The sequence below is a fragment of the Neocloeon triangulifer genome, unplaced genomic scaffold (assembly GCF_031216515.1).
Source record: "Neocloeon triangulifer isolate White Clay Creek 2 clone unplaced genomic scaffold, ASM3121651v1 ptg000012l, whole genome shotgun sequence".
NCBI lineage: Eukaryota > Metazoa > Arthropoda > Insecta > Ephemeroptera > Baetidae > Neocloeon > Neocloeon triangulifer.
Genome location: NW_026775554.1, coordinates 790,477 through 807,747, shown reverse-complemented (window position 1 = coordinate 807,747; position 17,271 = coordinate 790,477). Strand labels below are relative to the sequence as shown.

The window sequence follows — 17,271 nt, the reverse complement described above, 5'->3', positions numbered from 1 at the left end:
CAGAATAAAGATTGCCTCATTTCCAAACTGTAAAATTTTGAGCTTCCTTGTTATCAAAGCCTCTCAAGACAGAATCATTTATTTCAACACGTCTCCTGCATGTAAAATGCTGTTTTTCCTGAAAAGATTGAAGGATGTGGCCGCACCGCGCTTCAAAATCCATTATTCTTGTGGCAGTGAAAGAAATTAAAAATTATTTTTACACTATAAAAGTATATCTTAATGAGATTATATATTTTATTTGCAGTTAAAAATTACAATAAAAATCAGTTGCATCAGTCGTTGAAATTTTGTTAACAATTGATTGAAATGACGCAGAGGAAAAGTTAAATTTGGTTAACAACTTTACTAAGATTGTTACATGAAAATGAAATTCAAGATCAATAATTGGCATGTCTTGCTTTTCCATTTAAAGTCGAGCTCATATCTCATGACTGGGGCGCGGCGTGGGTTGTTTTTCGACGACCAACTGCTTGCGGTACGTGTGCATTGCGTAGACGGCAAAACAATACCAGGCTGCCACAAGACAAAAGTGAATCAAAATATTCATATCAAGATGAGTTAATTAGTTGCGCTCACCCAAGACGACGAGGCTCAACACCAAGTTCCTGTGCTGGCTTTTAGCGATCGCAGAGATCAACTCAACAATCATCAGAGGAATGATAACGAACTTGTACGTGCGCAGCCAGCACTGCACCTTGCCAGGGTCGTTCTGTTTGAGATATTCACTTGGAAAATTAAAAGCGCAGAGGTGGATTTTAATTAAGAAACCGACCGATTTGGCCCCCAGGAACAGTTGGTACTGAAGCAACAACATCAGGCAACCGACGCCAATTCCAATCACTCCGAAGATTATGGGCACGCCCAACCACACAGCCTTCTGTTCTGCTCACGTGGATTTTTTATTAATGGAATTTTTTTTATTAAGTTTTTGTCTGAAAAATTCTTACGGTATAACAGAGCCAGCACATAAATCAAAAAAACGGTATAGACCAAAGACAAAATTGCGAGAATCTGAAATACATTTTTTCTTTTAAAACCTGATATAAAATATTTTTAAATGGAAACCTCACCGTGTTGATTGCGAAGATGAAGTAGGCGCCAGTTTTGCTAGCAAGATTACACATTTTTCCCCTTGTTGATAGAATTATCTTGAAAATAGACGAAGAAGAAAATCACAATAAATTTAATTTAATTAATTGCAAAACCATATTTGAAATTAAGTTGTAAAGTAATAGGTGGATTAAAAACGTGATTTACAATTTGCCGAACCGATTTTTGTAGAAAATTATTCAAAAATTTCATGGTTTAACAATATAATATATTTTACTTCAAATTAATTGATATTGTTATTACAGATCATAATTTCCAAAGCATAATTATTGCAAAATAATAAAAAAAAAATTAATTATCATTGTAGTAAAAGTAAGAAACAAAGTTGCATTACCTCAAATTCGACGCAGCCAAATGCTCGACAATGATTGAAGAAGGCCCTTATATACTATTTGGATCTGTCGGAAGTGGAAACCAGTGCATGCGGTCAAAGTGCATTAATTGTTTTCATTCCTTGCTATTGAATCCTTGAAACTCGTTTGAGGTCAAAGTTACATTTTGTGTACTCGGTAGTTAATGATAATGAACAACTGATTTTTGAGCCAAATAATTTACATAATATTTCAAGTGAAGTTCACGGCAATCTACATCGGCTCAATGTAGAAATATTTCTCTACATCTAAATATTTTTGAACGAATGTGACTTTTGTAAATTAAATTTTCATTTATTTATTACATTTACAAATCAAAGTATAAGAAGGATTTTGAATTTTACATATAGCAGAGCATTTTCCAGAGATGATACGGAAACGTTTAGGAACAAATTCGGCCTTTGAAGATTGATTGCATTTTTTTTGCGAAACGCTAAATGATGAGAGCTGCAGTGGAGATCGAGCACTTTTATATGAGAAATATGTAATTTTTGTTGTTTCCTCCCCAATTATCACGGTGTGCTTGATCGTATGTCACCATAATTGATTCATCGTGACCTCAGCTATCGAATCGAGAGAAATTCCCGCAATTTAATTAAAAATAAACATTTTATAAAATTTGACCGTTCACAAGATTTTAATTTTCTTAAAATTAGAAACAAATATTACATAAAATGGTTTTATTGACTCTTAATTCCTTGATCTCTGTATTGATAATGCTCATATAACAAAAACTGTTATTTTAAATTTTAAGCAGAAAGGAAAAACTTTTTTTTTGCTTGAAAATGACATCAAATTTTTACCATCGATCTTCATTGGTAATTTATTTAGGAACTAAGAATATTTTTTTTAAATGAGGAGTAAGACAGAAGGAAGATATCACTAATTGATATAAATTTTGGGCTCCGTTTTTCTCTTCTCAAAACAGAACCAATTGTTATAATTATTGAAATTATTTTATCATACTTGGCTCCCATTGGCTCCAAGACTTGACCAAAATACTCTCATAGAAATGCTCATCGAAGCGCCTCAATCATTCTTTTTCCTCGTGACAGTGGCAGTTTTTAAAAATTATTTTACTAAAAAGTATTATTCTTTAAATATTTCATTGTTTTATTTAAATTGTTGTTGATAAAAATTATAATTAAATCATGTCGTAACTTGACGAACATTAAAAGTTTTCTCTCAATTTGATTGGAATTGAGGAAAGAGTTAAATTTGATCTCGTCAATATTCTAATTAATTGAACGGTTTCTCCAAAAGAGAATAAATTATTTTTGGCATGTTTTAGGGCCAAGAAATGCAAGTTTCCAAATATCAGGAGTGATTTTTAAGGGTGAAGTGTAGTAGATGGATTTAGGCCGAGCATCTGCTTGCGGTAAATGTGCATTGCGCGGACGGAAAGAATAAGCCAGGCTGGAAAAAGTCAAGATATTTATGAGAGAATATAATGAAGTTATGAGCTTTTCACGCTTACACAAGGCGAGCAGTCCCAAAACCAGGTCGATCCACCGATTTTGAATTTGAACGATCGTCATAATCAACCCAATGATCTGAATGGGAAAAATCACAAACATGTACGTGCGCAGCCAGCACTGCACCTTGCCAGCGTCGTCCTGTTCAATTGTCACTTTAAAATAATTAAAAAATTAAAATTGGGTTGAAAGAAACTGACCAATTTGGCCCCCAGGTACAGCTGGTACTGCAGCAACAAAATTAGCAAAACAATCGTGATTCCAATCACTCCGATGATTATGGGCACGGCCACGGTGTCTGTTGATTTTTAAATTTTAAGCTGCGTTTAATTGTTTATAAAAAACTAAAAATGTTACCAGGGTATAATGCAATAGCTCCGTACACCAGGAGGCCGACGTAAATCAGCGAAAGAATTGCGTTAAACTGTAATATGAAGTTTTTTTTAAACATCCAATAAATTATTTTTGATGAAAATCTCACCGTGTTGACTCCGACGATGAAGTAGGCGCCACTTTTGCTCACAAGATTAATACACATGTTGATCTTCTACTCGATATAAAAAAGAAGTATTAAAATTTCAATTTATTTTATTTCCAAATTAACTAATGGAAAAATTGAACAACCGAACAAACCTGGTTGCAAAAGTAAAAATAAAGGACAACTGACCCCTAAAGGCCACCTGCGGTCTGCAGGTACTTTCAAAACCTAGGGTTTTGTCGAGTCAAAATAGAACTCATTGTAAAAGTGGAAGGAATTAAAAAAAATTATCGGGAGAATCAGGGAGAATTTAATTTTAACTAACAAATTGCAGAAAAATTAATTAAGCAAAGGAGTCCGTCAACAGCTTCGTAATGTGCCTTTTGGGGTCCTTTTTTCCATGCAATGAGGTTCGCCCGGTTTCAATTATTCATGAAATCCACCTCAAATTTAGATGTTAGCATAATTGCCTAAAATTTGCAAACTTCCGGAAAATTATCTTATTTTTTATTTTTATAAATATGGTTTCCTAGGAAATTAATTGATAAAATAATATAGATATATGTATAGGAGAGTATGGAGTTTGCCAAGAAAAATATTTTTTACTGTAAATAACGTAAAGAACAAAGTTTGATTACCTGAAATTGAATATGGAGCTTGAATTAATTTGAAAATCGCAACGATTTTAGTGGAAGGTCCTTAATATACTGTTTGTGCTTCTCGGATCCGTCGGAAGCAGAAACCGGAGCGTGCGGTCAAAGGGCGCGTTTTGTTTTCGCTCTTTTTGTTGCTGTGAATCCCATAAATTGGGTTTGCGGTCAAAAATTTATTTCATATACTTGTAGCAAATAAATGGCCAAGTGTGAGGTAAATAATATAAATTTCTTATTTATAAATTTAAAAATGGATTACGTCAAGTTGACGTTAAATTAATTGATAATCTTGAATTACATACATATTTTTTAATTAACCAAGAAACTATTTTGTGCAAAACGAAGCATTTTGAATCATTCAGAATTAAAGTAGCGCGAGGGTTGATGCGAAAACTTTTGCGAACAAATTCTATAGTGTTGAGAGTGTGTCCATTTCGGTGAAGGTGGATTGCATTTTTTTGGGAAACGCAACAATAAACGACAAGAGCTAGGGGGTGTAATGGGAAAAGAGCTGTGGAGAGCACTTTGCGCGCCGAGCACGCCGGCCCATTCTTTTCTCTGGGCACACACTTTTCTCTCTGCCCAGACTAAATCATCCAGCAACACGAAAAGGCAGTTTCTTATTCAAAACAGACGTGCCCAGCACTCGCATACCCATTTTTTCGCACACATCTAACCACTTCTTTTTATTCCATCCAGTGATGTATATGAACTGAAAATAGAGAAACCCTAAAGTATAAAAAATAAAGTACAGAATAAAAAAAATGTGGGAAACGGAAATAGATAGATAAACAGATGTTTTGATAAGGAAGCGGTGGAGGAAACGTGTTTTATGCCGAAAAGCTTAAAAAATATTCAAATCAACATTTTTTTCAAAGAACGTTAGGTCGGGTATGGCGATTGCAGTAAAGCAAAGGTTTGTGGTCACCAATCGATTCCTTGTGACCTGACCTTTTAAATGATGTGTCACACATTCTGTGTTGAAGAAACTACGAACTTTCCAATGAACTGCGCGCCTGAAGGATTTTGATTTTTCTTGCCAAAATAAATCATCTACAATTACATAATTCAATTGTTGTTACATATATACATAATTAATTTTATGTATCTGATTCTGATTTTTAATTATATAAATATTATCAAATCATACGTAAATAATTGTAAAAAGAAACGAATTTTTGTATTTTTATTTTTTAAATTAAACCATGTGTGTGGTATTTAAGATCATTGTTTATTGATGATAATAATTAATTTACAAGCTTTTGCCCTAAGTTTTAATATCTATTAAATTAGACGAGAATTGAAAAAAAAATTATAATTAATTTTGTGTTGCAGGCGCGACGTGAGTTTGATGTCGTGCGGGCGGCTGCAGCGGTCGTCGTCGATCGACAGCGTGGTGGAGGCGGCGTGGGGCGGCGACTCGTCGCCGTCGGGGCCGCTGTCGCCGTCGGCGTCGCCGTGCAGCAGCCACAGCGGCCCGGCCGCGTGCAGACACCGGGCGCCGTCGCCGCTCATGATGGCCCCGCCGCGACTCTTGCTTCTCTCGCCATCTGTCGGACGAAGAACCAAGTTCGACGCCCTCAACGCTGCAGGTCAGTGATGCAAGTGCTTATAAATTTACTAAATTTATAAATCTTTTATTTTATTTGTTGCCGCTGCTGATATAAAACACGCACAAATTACAAATTAACTTAGTCGGTATAATCGTTATTAATATTAATGCAGCAGCTTGATGAAAAAACACATCATTTAATAAAGGTTTACAACTATTATAGGTTTTTCTAATGACATTTTAATTCTTCTTTTATTTTAAATTATACAGCTGAGGTTTTTTGCTATAAAATTTACTACCAGAGATTGTATATCCGTGCAAATAGCTTATATTTATTATTATAAATCCGTTCACGGAACACGGACCGCCCGTGCAAATAGCTGATGGCACATTTTTTAAATTTTGTTCGTATAAAAAAACACCTTTCATTTATCTGAAAATTATCAACATTCTTCATTCTATTCTATTCATAATCTATTTTAACATAAATTTTTTCTTCTTTATATAATACTCCAGCATTATGCATCGAGATTCCATATAAATATTAAAACCCGCCTTTTTATTTTAAATATTCTCTTAAATTTGAAATTCTCTGAAACAGCGAGTGGAGATTTCAGAGAGGAGCAGCGTCGAGTTCTGACACTTAAGCCTGTACGACGATGTGCGGTTGATGAATTAAAACCAAATCACTTAATTGCAATTACTTTGGAATTTATGCAATTGAAACGTGAGATTTAATCTCAATCTGATTTAATGTCACTAAATTCTTTGTCAAATTGTCGTTGCTCTTGCGAATTTCTCCTCTTTACGCACACCGATTGTTGTTATCATGGCTGCCGAATCGAAAAAGAAGGTTCGTTATCTGGAAATTTCGTTGATTTTCCTGCAGTTCGAATCGCAAATCGTTCTTGTTATTTCGATGAGACATCGCGTAAGATTTTTGAAGAAGCGTAAAGTGTGCAGATTTTGGTCGGGAGTAGTGAAAAATTCAAAATATTCCTCAAGAATTCAAGCGAATTTTGGAACTTGCTGCGGAACTATTTCAATATAAATTTCATAAAGATTCTCCCATATCTGCAGAATATTTACCAACGCCGCGGCTGAGAGAGCGTCTAGGATAATTTTATGCTTAGATAATTATGGCGTCCAATAATTCTTCCAGCTACGATCGAGTGATGTGAGAATATAATTGAATTTTGCTATCAAACTTTTGGTCCTTTTCCAATGCAGGAGGACCGCGATTTTGGCCGATAGTTGTGGTATTTTGCGGCACATTGAAGAGCAGACCGACCTCTTCCCTCCCCTTTTCCTCCAGAGCGACCCTGACGAGCTCAAGACTTCGGCCTCTGTTTTTCTGAAAAAGGGCGACTTTTGGAACTCGATCGTGTCCTTCAACAAGAGCATCCTGATGACGTCTGAGGGCAGCGAGGAGCGCGGCTTGCTCTACTTCAAGCGCAGTGGCGTCCTTTTCACCCTGGGCTTTTACCAAGAGTCCATCAGCGACGCCCAACTCGCCCTGAAGAACAACTGCCCTGAAAAGTTTGCCGCCCGATTGCACCTGCTAATCGCTCGGGCAAAGAAGGCCCTGGGTCTGAAGGATGAGGCCGAGGAGGAGATGAAAACCATCAAGCAGATCATTGACAAAATGAAGATCAAACCCGAGGCAAAGTTGAGGGGCAAGGACTGCCTGAGGAAGGAGTTTGAAGAGAAACACAAGCCTGTGATGCCTCGCATCAGGGTCGAGTACCTGCCGCCGCCTCCTCTGACTAGCGGTCCGAACCCTGAAGACCCTCGAGTGTAGGACGCTCTCACCATCAAGAAGGACAACAGTCTGATTGCCAGGAGGAGGATCAGCTTAGGTCTGAAATTTGTTGTTTGCTGTATGTTTAAAATATAAATTGGAAATTTTTTTAGGTGTTGTCCTGGTCGTAGAGGACCCTTTGTTTTACATCAACTCGTCCATGATCACAAGCCTCGAGCCCAGCTGGATCCATTGCTCGGAGTGTATTAAACAGTGCCTCAATCTGCAGCCTTGCTCAACTTGCTCACTGGTAATAAATTTATTTAGGAATGGAATGAATTTCAAATTAATTAAAATATTCCGCGTTTTACTTCTTATTCCACCACGAATGAATATTTCAAACTGATTTTCTCTGATACCTGTTTCTAGTATGAAAAACAAATTTATGATATTTTTAAATATCAACCGTTCGTCATATTGTTTTTAATTAAATAAGATAAGAAAATAATCGGGTTCCAGTTTTAATTTATCAACTATATATATATATATATATATATATATATATATATATATATATATATATATATATATATATATATATATATATATATATATTATTTTAGTTGTTCGTTCATCTAAAGACAACTTACTATTCCATTTATAAGTATTTTATTCATCAAATTTTTTCCAAAAAACAAACGTAATTGCTATTTTCAATATTAATGCTTTCTCTCACAATCAGTTTTAAAATGAAATTTTACGTGGAAACTTTGCAAACCAAATTTATTAAAAGAAATTATAGGTACGTATAAGCATAATTATTCAAAATAGTCAAACTCTCCAAAAATCCTTTTTTAAGTAAAGCTCTTAAATGCCATTCCATCTAAAATTTAAATTAACATTTTTACACTTACTTTCATGGATTATTTTTAAATATTTTTGTGTTCCAGGTGTTGTACTGCAGCCAGAAATGTGCAGACGATGCGTGGCAGAAGCACCACAAAGTGGTGTGTGCCCCGGCCTAAAAGATTTTCCACGAGTTGGCCAGCAAGGAGAGCGATAAAGCCAATGGTTGTAGTGTTGTGCGAGTGTCCAACCAGGCCCTGGAGATGTTGGCAGCTTTTGGCAAGGACAACTGTGTTAGGGCGCTCGTCGATGGCCAAGTCTCGAGCGACGCCTCCCCTGAACTAAAAAACTTTTTGAACCTTGAGAAGATTCAAGTCATGGCGGAAATGGCCACTTGTGAAGTTGGAGTGTCCGAAACTTTCGAGAAGGTCGTGGAGAGCATCGACGGCCTCGACAAGGACAAGAAGGCCAGTCTGCTTGAGTTCCTCCAGAGGGCCATGCCCATCGTCCTCACCTACAGTGGACTCTTTCGTGACGCGTTGCTGGAGTGCAAAAATGACGAGTTCAGCGTCTGCAAATTAGGAGTCGTCGGCCACAGCTTCTACCCTCGACTCAAGTCTGTTCCTGTAGGGTGTGAAGTGAACGCCGCGCTTTGTTCTCACCTGAAGACCTTTGTTCTGAAAGCCCTGAGGCCCATTGACGCTGGCGAAAGGATTTACTTCATTTCCCCCTTTCACTTCAGGAAACCCCCAAAGCCTCAAGGCAAGTTCAGTACAAGGATTGGTACGGGCCGAGCTACAAATGCCAATGCAGGCCGTGCAACGAGAATTGGCCTCTGTCGGAGAACCATCCTCTCGCCCATGACTTCATCAAGAGGAATCCCAAGTACAAAAAGAGCGGACTGCTGAAGGAGCTTCCGGCTTTGACCAAGGACTGGATGAAGCAGCTCCCCCTGAACTGGTTCACCCCAGACAAACTTGACTTGTGCAATAGAATCCTCGAGTTCTACGTAGGAAAGAGGAGAGATGATCTCCAGTGCCACATTGCCATTGATCTGCTGGCGCGGCACTTCCACTCCAGCACCAAGAGGTACTTCGAAGGCGACAACAATGACGCCTTGCCTGACCTTGACCACTGCCTCGTCTTCAAAAAAATTGAATGACTTCATATATAGTTTTGACCAATAATAAGGTGCTGATTTAAGTTTTATTCTGACTTAGTCTTATATAATTAGTAAAAGCGCCTAAACTAAGTAGTACAATCTGTTGATGGTTTATGATTAATTAATTGCAACGTTTTTTAACACAAAACTAAAGCTTGTCTACCAACAATAAAATTATAATCCTTTTATCCTTGTTAAATTATTATTAATTCCTGTTTTATTTTATAAATTTTAATCCTGAAAGGAAAGGACCGGTCCGCAATGAAATAATGAATTTTTTTTAAATGTCAGTTTAAAGGAAAATATACTTTACTTAGCAATTGATTACAGATTTGAATTATATATTATAAAACAGAGATGATCGAGTCGAGATTTTAGTAATCAAAATTTAAAATATCTGCAAATAATACATTTTATTCTTGTACGCAGATAATATCTGTGCTTAGAAAGCCCCTTTTTTAACATTCATTACATTGATTCCATTTTAACACAGCTCAATCTCCTTTTATGTAACGTACGTCGGTATGTTTATGTCAAACCCGCCCTTTTTTTTAAATAATTTCCTTTGAATTTCCTCCACCCTGCTCGAATTTGAAATTCTGCGAAACCGCGAGTGGAGCTTTCAGAGAGGAGCAGCGTCGAGTTCTGCAACTTTTTGCCTGTGCGGCCATGTGTGGTTGATAAATAAAAACCTCATCACATAATTGCGATTTTTCTGACATTTTTGCAATTAAAACTTGAGATTTAATCTCAATCTGATTAATTTTACAACATTCTTTGTCAACTTTTAATTCGTTGCTCTCGCGAATTTCTTCTCCTTTTCGCACATCTTTTGTTTTTGCGTCATCATATCATGGCCGGAGCCAACGCCGGAGCGTCGAGAAAATTCTGATGGCGTGGTGCCTCGTTCTCTCGCGAAATTTCGTTGTTTTCTCTGCGGTTTGAATCGCAAATTGATCATTTATCGGTAAGGCATCACTTAAAAGTTAGTTAAGAAGCGTCAAGTGTGCAAATTTAGGATGGATTAGTGAATTTGACGTGAAAAATTCGAATTATTCCTCAAGTATTTTGCGAAAAATTCATATAAACTTTTCGGAAATTGCTGCTGACTGTTTTAAATATTTCATGTCACTAAACCTAGAAAATTCTCCGATTTTCTCACTTCTGCAGGTTTTACTGCATCCCGCCCGTGGCTGATTGTGCGCGATATTCCTGCGTGTAAAGAGATCATCAAGGATTTATTGTAGCAAAAATGACGGCGGCATCCAATTCTTCCGCTGTTGATCGAGTGGTGTAAGAATTTGTTTGATTTTATGGATTGCTTGGCATTCACGTGTTTCCTTTTCCAACATATATTATTTCTGCCGGGGCAGCGCAATGCCTACCATTATTGGTGGTTTGCAGAAGCGTTTTGAAGGCATGACTGTGGAAGAAAAGATCGACATCTTTTCGCCGCTCGTTCTCCGGAGCGACCCTGACCAGCTGATGACATCGGGCGATGTTCTGCTGAAGAAGAGCAACTATTGGAGCGCCATCGTTTCGTACAACAAGAGCCTGATGATGTCACCTGCCGCCTGCAGCGAGCTGCGTGGCCAGGTCTACCTGAAGCGCAGTCACGTCCTCTTGACCCTGGGCTTTTACCAAGAGTCCATCAGCGACGCCCAACTCGCCTTGAAAAACAACTGCCCTGAAAAGTTTGCCACCCGCTTGCACCTGCAAATCGCTCAGGCCAAGAAGGCCCTGGGTCGGATGGGTGAGGCCGAGGAGGAGATGAAAACCATCGGGCAGATCATTGACAAACTGGAGATCAAACCTGAGGCCAAGGAAAAGTGCATGGAAGGTCTGAGGAAGGGATTTGAAGAGGACCACAAGCCTGTGATGCCTCGCATCAGGGTCGAGTACCTGCCGCCGCCTCCTTTGAGCTACGGACCAAACCCTGAAGACCCACGAGTGTCGGACGCTCTCACCATCGAGGAGGACAACAGTCTGGTTGCCAAGAGGAGGATCAACTTAGGTTTGAAATTTTTTGTTGTTTGCTGTATGTTTAAAATATAAATTGGAAATTTTTGCAGGTGACGTCCTGGTCGTCGAGGACCCTTTGTTTTACATCAACTCGTCCATGATCACAAGCCTCGAGCCCAGCTGGATCCATTGCTCAGAGTGCTTCAAACAGTGCCTCAATCTGCAGCCTTGCTCAACCTGCTTGCTGGTAATTTCTCTAAAACATTTATATTTAAATGGGGAGAATGAGTTTTAAATTTCCTTCATTCGTCATTTTTGAACTCATTTCCCTTACTATAAAAGATATATAGATTAAAAAAAGTTTTTGGTGCCAAAAGAAAGTTTAGAAAGAAATAATGATCGTTTCTTGAATAACTCAAGCCTCTTGTCATTATTATTTGCATTAACAAAGGTCAGAAAATGGTTATTGACTATCATCCAGTTTTAAAATGCATATTTCCTTTATTTTTTCTTGTGATCATTCTAAATATTCTAATGTTTTCATTATTTTCCTGTAAACAAAAAGCCATTGAACAGCTTAACTTGAAAATACATTTTTTAATAATATGGATCTTTTTACGCAGAAAAAATTTGAGTGGAAATTTTGCACCGACATTGATTGAAAGAAATTTTATGCATTTATATGTTCAAAATTGCGCCAAAATCTCCTAATCTGGACTATTACTTACTCTTGCATGGCCTTTGCATGCATCTAAAATAAATAAAATTTTATAATATAATGTATTATTTTAATTATACATATTTTTCTAGGTGTTGTACTGCAGCCAGGAGTGTGCAGATGAAGCCTGGCAGAAGCACCACAAAGTGGTGTGTGCCCCGGCCAGAAAGATTTTCAACAAGATGCGTGTGGCCAGCAGAGAGGGCAACAAAAACAATATTCACGAAGTCATCGGTGGGTCCAACCAGGCCCTGGAGATGCTGGCAGTTTTTGGAGTGGATAACTGTGCTGGGGCGCTCGTCAATGGCCAAGTCTCGAGCGACGCCTCCCCTGAACTCAAAGACTTCTTGAACTTGCAGGCGGGACCGATTGAAACAGAAATTGTCGCCCACAATAGTGCCAATGAAGCAGAAACAGTCGAGATGGTTGTGGAGAGCATCGACGGCCTCGACAAGGACAAGAAGGCCAGTCTGCGCGAGTTCCTCAGGAGGGCCATGCCCATCGTCCTCACTTACACCGGACTCATTCGTGACGTGGTGCTGGAGCGCAAAAAGGACAAACTCATCGGCAAGGGGGAAATTGTCGGCCAAGGCTTCTACCCCAGACTCAGGTCCGTGCCCAGAGGGTGCGAAGCAAACGCCGTGATTTGCTCCTACCTGAAGACCAGCGTGGTCAAAGCCCTGCGGCCCATCGAGGCCGGCGAAAGGATTTTCTTCATCGCCTCCCTCTCCTACAGTGCCTTCCCCAAAGCCGCAAGACAGGCGCATTTCATGGATTGCTACGGGCCAAACTTTAAGTGCATCAAATGCAGGCCTTGCAGCGAGGATTGGCCTCTGTCGGAGAACCATCCTCTCGTCCATGACTTCATCGAGAAGAATCCCAAGTATTTCACGAGTGGACTGCTGAAGGAGTTTTGGGCTTTGCTTAATACTACCGAGAAGCATTCTCTGAACTGGTGCACCCCTGAAAAACTGGACTTGTGCAACAGAATCCTCGAGTTGTACGTGGGAAACAGGAGAGATGATGTCCAGTGCAACTACATCCTCGAGCTGCTGGGACTTCACTTTCCCACCACAACGAAGAGGTATGTCGAAGGCAACAACACTGTTGCCTTGCCTGACCTTGACCACTGCCTTGTCTTTAAGAATGTTGAATAACTTCAAGCTGTTGATCAACAAGGTGAGACTTGTCAAGTTATTTTGATTTTATAATGAAACTGAAATTGACGGAGAAATAATTAAAATTGTTAATAGGGTTTATTTGTACGAACAATTTCTGCTTATCTGCCAATAAAACGTAATGAAAACCTTCAAGTCCAGTTATTTTTGTTTAAATTCATAATTTTTAATACATTATATCACCTCAATCCAATAAGCTTATCAATTTCAACATAAATTGCTAAAATTATGAAAAATTTCACTTGAATAAAATTTACATTTCCCGCAGCAATTAGAATCAATGCTATATAACATTGAGAACTAATTTGAGTTGTAAATTTTTTGTGTGATTTTAGTTTTTGTTTTGCAAAGTTATGTGGATATTTGCAAGTTTTTTCACTTCGTTATATTGTTGGCAGCAACTTGACTGTTCTGGATATTTTCTTTGATTAAAAAAATTTATTACTCTTCTCGCCAGTATTGAAAATGAGAATAACATGCAAAAAAAAAATAATAATTTAACAAGATGTATTTTTTGGTAATTTAATTATTAACATTATGAAAAAATGTATTTAAGTGGCTCTTTTATTTTTAAAATTGAAACGAGCTTTTCTGAAATTACTTTAAAATAATCAGCAGAATTGAGATAATATGTTGAGAGTAAAGAATAATTAAAATTGGCTGCGTTGCACCTCTACTATTGTGCGCCTGATGCATAATATACGCCTGCGACTTTTTACCGCTTTTTACTTCATCTAGCGCTAAATTAAACTGATTCCAAGCATGATTCTTGCATTTATAATTATTGTCTTAAAATGTCCCTATGCCATAGACAATTATAAAAATAATATAAATTTTTTCTGTAAAAAAAATCAATCAATAGATGAAATTTAAAAAAAAAAAAAAAAAAAAAAAATTGTGGATTCCGCAACTGAGCGAGAAAACCAATGCTCTAAAAACCAATTAAAATGCCAAAATTTAAAATTTTTCAAAACAGATTCGGATTTATGTTTCCAAAAAAATTTAATTATCCCACTTTTAAAAATAAAAAATTTCGACAAACGGCAATACCCTGATCATGACTAGGATCATGAACTATTTTTTTTATATATTTTTCTTGTCTCGAATCTGCATTTATCAAATTATAATAATATTTTCTTTACTTCTTGTTTATGCCGCAGTCGTTTACATTTTGAATACAATTAATTAGAAAATAATTAATTTTTTCCTAAAAACTAAAATTTACTTGAAATCATGAACAGAACAAACACAGACCGCGAGTTGAAGAAAAAAATTTTAATTTCTATATGCACAATTAAATCTGAAAGACCTGCTCTGTGGTGGCGGAGTGAAGAGTAAACAAATTGTGTGCAGCAGCAAAAAACGACGGGCCCTCGCTCGCGTCTCTCTTTTCTTTCTTTATTTACAAAGGATAAGAAGGAAGGAAGGAGAGGAGCGTAATCGCCCTTGACCGTGAAGGGAGGGGGGGGGGGGCACGAATCGCCGCCTGAGCGAGGCCTGGATTTGAGGCTAGAGCGCGATACCTGCGCGAGCCTCCCCTCCTCGGCCGCCTCTCCTTGCTCGCTCTGCCTGCCAAAGGAGCAAAGCAAGCGAAGCAGTCGAATTTGTTTTCAAAACAGGTGCGTCTCGCGCGAGTCGTTTTGGCACAATTTCGCCGCCCTTGGACACGAATCGCCAGCAGGATGGGCTTGCCGGCGTCGCCATGAGGAGGACGGCCCTCAAGAACAATGCCCTGATCTCCGAAGGTACGTCCCGAAAGCGAGGAGTTCCGAGCAGCGACACCGTTGGCCGCAGTCCAGACAGATTTCCCTCCTAGGGACACAAAACTCTTTTTTTCCAATTTCACGCCGGCTGCGGATTAATTAATTTTTTGCGACTCGGGATTGCGCAGAGGCGACTCGTGGAATGCCAATTGCAGCATTAAGGGCGGAGATCGGCGGCGCGGCATGCAAAGTGATGCGATCCAATTAATAACGGGCCTTTCGAGCCGGACCGCTTCTTCCTCCAAACGCAGAGGAATTTAAAAACAAAAATTAAACCGGAAATGATTTAAGAAATTTAAGTTGAAATTTATAAAAATTAATAATAAAAAATGAAAACGGAATAGATTTAAAAATTTAAGCTGAAATTATAAAAAATTAATTATTTAATTATTATGGGAAGAAAATGGAGTTTTTTTCAATTAAAATTTTGAGGAATGTTCAAAATTTTAATTCACACGAGCTGATCTCGATTTCTCACTGCGCCTAATTTTCAATTGCGGGTCGTGAGACTTGCAGATTAAAAAAAAATCAATCTCTGCACGTTTTGTTGTCGCGCCAACCGACCGCGATGATTGATCTCGCCAACTTAACCTACATAAAAAGCCTCTTCATATATTTTTTCCCTCAGCCAATTTATTTGCATTTGAACCGGGAAAATAAATCAATTTGAAAGTCTTTGAGGCAATAAATCGGAAAGTGCAGAAGATCGTGCGGTACCGCGCCGAGTTTCATTAGTGATTAAGAAAACCCACTCGTTTGTCCCAGATTCCTTTTAAGCTGCTGCGATATTATTTCGCAGATTATCGCGCGATTAAAATGGAAAATGTGCAGAGAACCGCTTTAGCAGAAAACTGGCTGCGCTATTTACGGACTTTCTTGTTTCGAGCGCTTAATTTAATTTGAACAAAAAGTGCGTAATAATTCCGTGACCTTTGTAAGGAAAAAAAACAATTTCTTATCTCTTTCCTTTCTCTGATAACAAAAAAGAAATTTCCTCTGTAAGAAAACTAATTATAACTTTAATTAATTCGCTAAATAAGGAACGAAAAAGTTACCACCAAATTCTTATTTTTTCAACCATAAAGATAATTTCTTCCTCATTTTTATATTATTAAATTTGCTTCAAATAAACAACAATGATCTCAAAAAAATGTCTAAGAAATTTGCAAAATACTTTTTATATCTTTTTTTTTAACTTATGGCATCGTATTTTTTTCTATTAATATTTGGAAGTTTTACGAAGAATGATTGTGTAATGAAAGGACACGAGACGGAAAAAACAACAACACGGCGTCTGGGGCGATCGGGGCGTTCGAAATTAATGGAGAGAGAGAAAAAAATCTGTGTCATGCCGATTGCGTCAGTGTGCAGATACGCCGCTTTGAATAGCCATTGAAAGAGCAATTCTTTTTTGCTCTCTGCAGCGAGCGCTCTGGTTGTGCCAAAAACCCTTATCGCTCTGCATCGACCGATTGCGCCGCCGGGCACAGATTCGTAAATGCGATTCTCATTTTAATGCACACACGAGTATAACTGGAGCGAGGGAGAAAGAAAGAAAGACGTTGCAATGCAAAGAAGCGTTTCCGCGATTTATCTTCGAGCTAATGTATTTATTTTGAACTGTCGAACCGGAGAAGGAAATTTTTTTGTAAATATTGAAATTAAAATTGGGATGAAAAATATGTGCAAATATTTATGGAAATCATGAAGTCACTTAAAACAAAAATTTTAGAAAAGAAGCTTGAACTTAAGTACAATATTATAATAAAAGCATGAAATTTTTCAGAATTTAGTTAATTTGCATAAAAAAATGTCGGCGTTTTTCATAAACCAATAATTTTAAATTTCATTAAAATCATGGACCTAATAATTTAGTAAATCTAGTAATTCAATGTTTAAAATTTACTCTCCTCCTTTTGCCCAGTTCATTTTAAAAGTTGCATCCAAAAATTGAAATAAGTTTTTAATTGAATGTGGTGCTCTGGGGTCCTTTTGCGCGATGGACCAGAGCTTGTTTATGGGCTTTTTGCAGGCGGCAAACCTGTTTCCATTGTGTCGGTCGGTCGGACCGCAAGACAGGATGCGCCCGTGGTACGTTAGCGCCTCCTCGTTTTGACCCCAAACGACCGCAGCAGCCCTTGAGCCCAATATTGAGTTTTGAGGAATCAGAAGCACGCTCGCAATTAGTTTTGTATTACTTTATGGCCTGTGCAGAGAAATTAACCGGACGATTTGTAAAGACAAGAAGCAAATTGTTAA

The 17,271-nt window shown here is 37.9% G+C and overlaps 3 protein-coding genes across 9 annotated transcripts in view; all 3 read left to right on the top strand.

Annotated features, from left to right (window-relative positions):
* The window catches only part of LOC132198155 (ankyrin repeat and fibronectin type-III domain-containing protein 1), a 75,865-nt gene that overhangs the window by 39,846 nt on the left and 18,748 nt on the right, over positions 1–17,271 (top strand). For 4 of the 5 annotated variants that reach the window (XM_059621986.1, XM_059621985.1, XM_059621989.1 and 1 more), the window contains one exon: positions 5,426–5,682. In XM_059621986.1, the coding sequence (XP_059477969.1) occupies positions 5,426–5,682 (257 nt within the window). Of the gene's footprint in view, positions 1–5,425; positions 5,683–14,832; positions 14,995–17,271 lie in introns of those variants that run through there. The other variant, XM_059621992.1, reaches the window with a different exon arrangement.
* LOC132198157 (uncharacterized) lies at positions 6,466–9,590 on the top strand. Of its 2 annotated transcripts, XM_059621996.1 has the most exons (5): positions 6,466–6,495; positions 6,723–6,819; positions 6,873–7,501; positions 7,557–7,693; positions 8,334–9,590. In XM_059621996.1, exons 2-3 carry the CDS (start codon positions 6,782–6,784, stop codon positions 7,441–7,443), a joined length of 609 nt encoding a protein of 202 aa, XP_059477979.1. In that variant the 5' UTR covers positions 6,466–6,495; positions 6,723–6,781; the 3' UTR covers positions 7,444–7,501; positions 7,557–7,693; positions 8,334–9,590. The 2 variants fall into 2 exon arrangements, with proteins under 2 accessions (XP_059477979.1, XP_059477978.1); XM_059621995.1 differs by lacking the exons at positions 6,466–6,495; positions 6,723–6,819 and having other exon boundaries at positions 7,489–7,501.
* LOC132198156 (SET and MYND domain-containing protein 4-like) lies at positions 10,248–13,384 on the top strand. Of its 2 annotated transcripts, none has more exons than XM_059621994.1 (5): positions 10,248–10,358; positions 10,562–10,684; positions 10,765–11,405; positions 11,464–11,600; positions 12,164–13,384. In XM_059621994.1, exons 2-5 carry the CDS (start codon positions 10,644–10,646, stop codon positions 13,226–13,228), a joined length of 1,884 nt encoding a protein of 627 aa, XP_059477977.1. In that variant the 5' UTR covers positions 10,248–10,358; positions 10,562–10,643; the 3' UTR covers positions 13,229–13,384. The 2 variants fall into 2 exon arrangements, with proteins under 2 accessions (XP_059477977.1, XP_059477976.1); XM_059621993.1 differs by having other exon boundaries at positions 10,562–10,685; positions 10,760–11,405.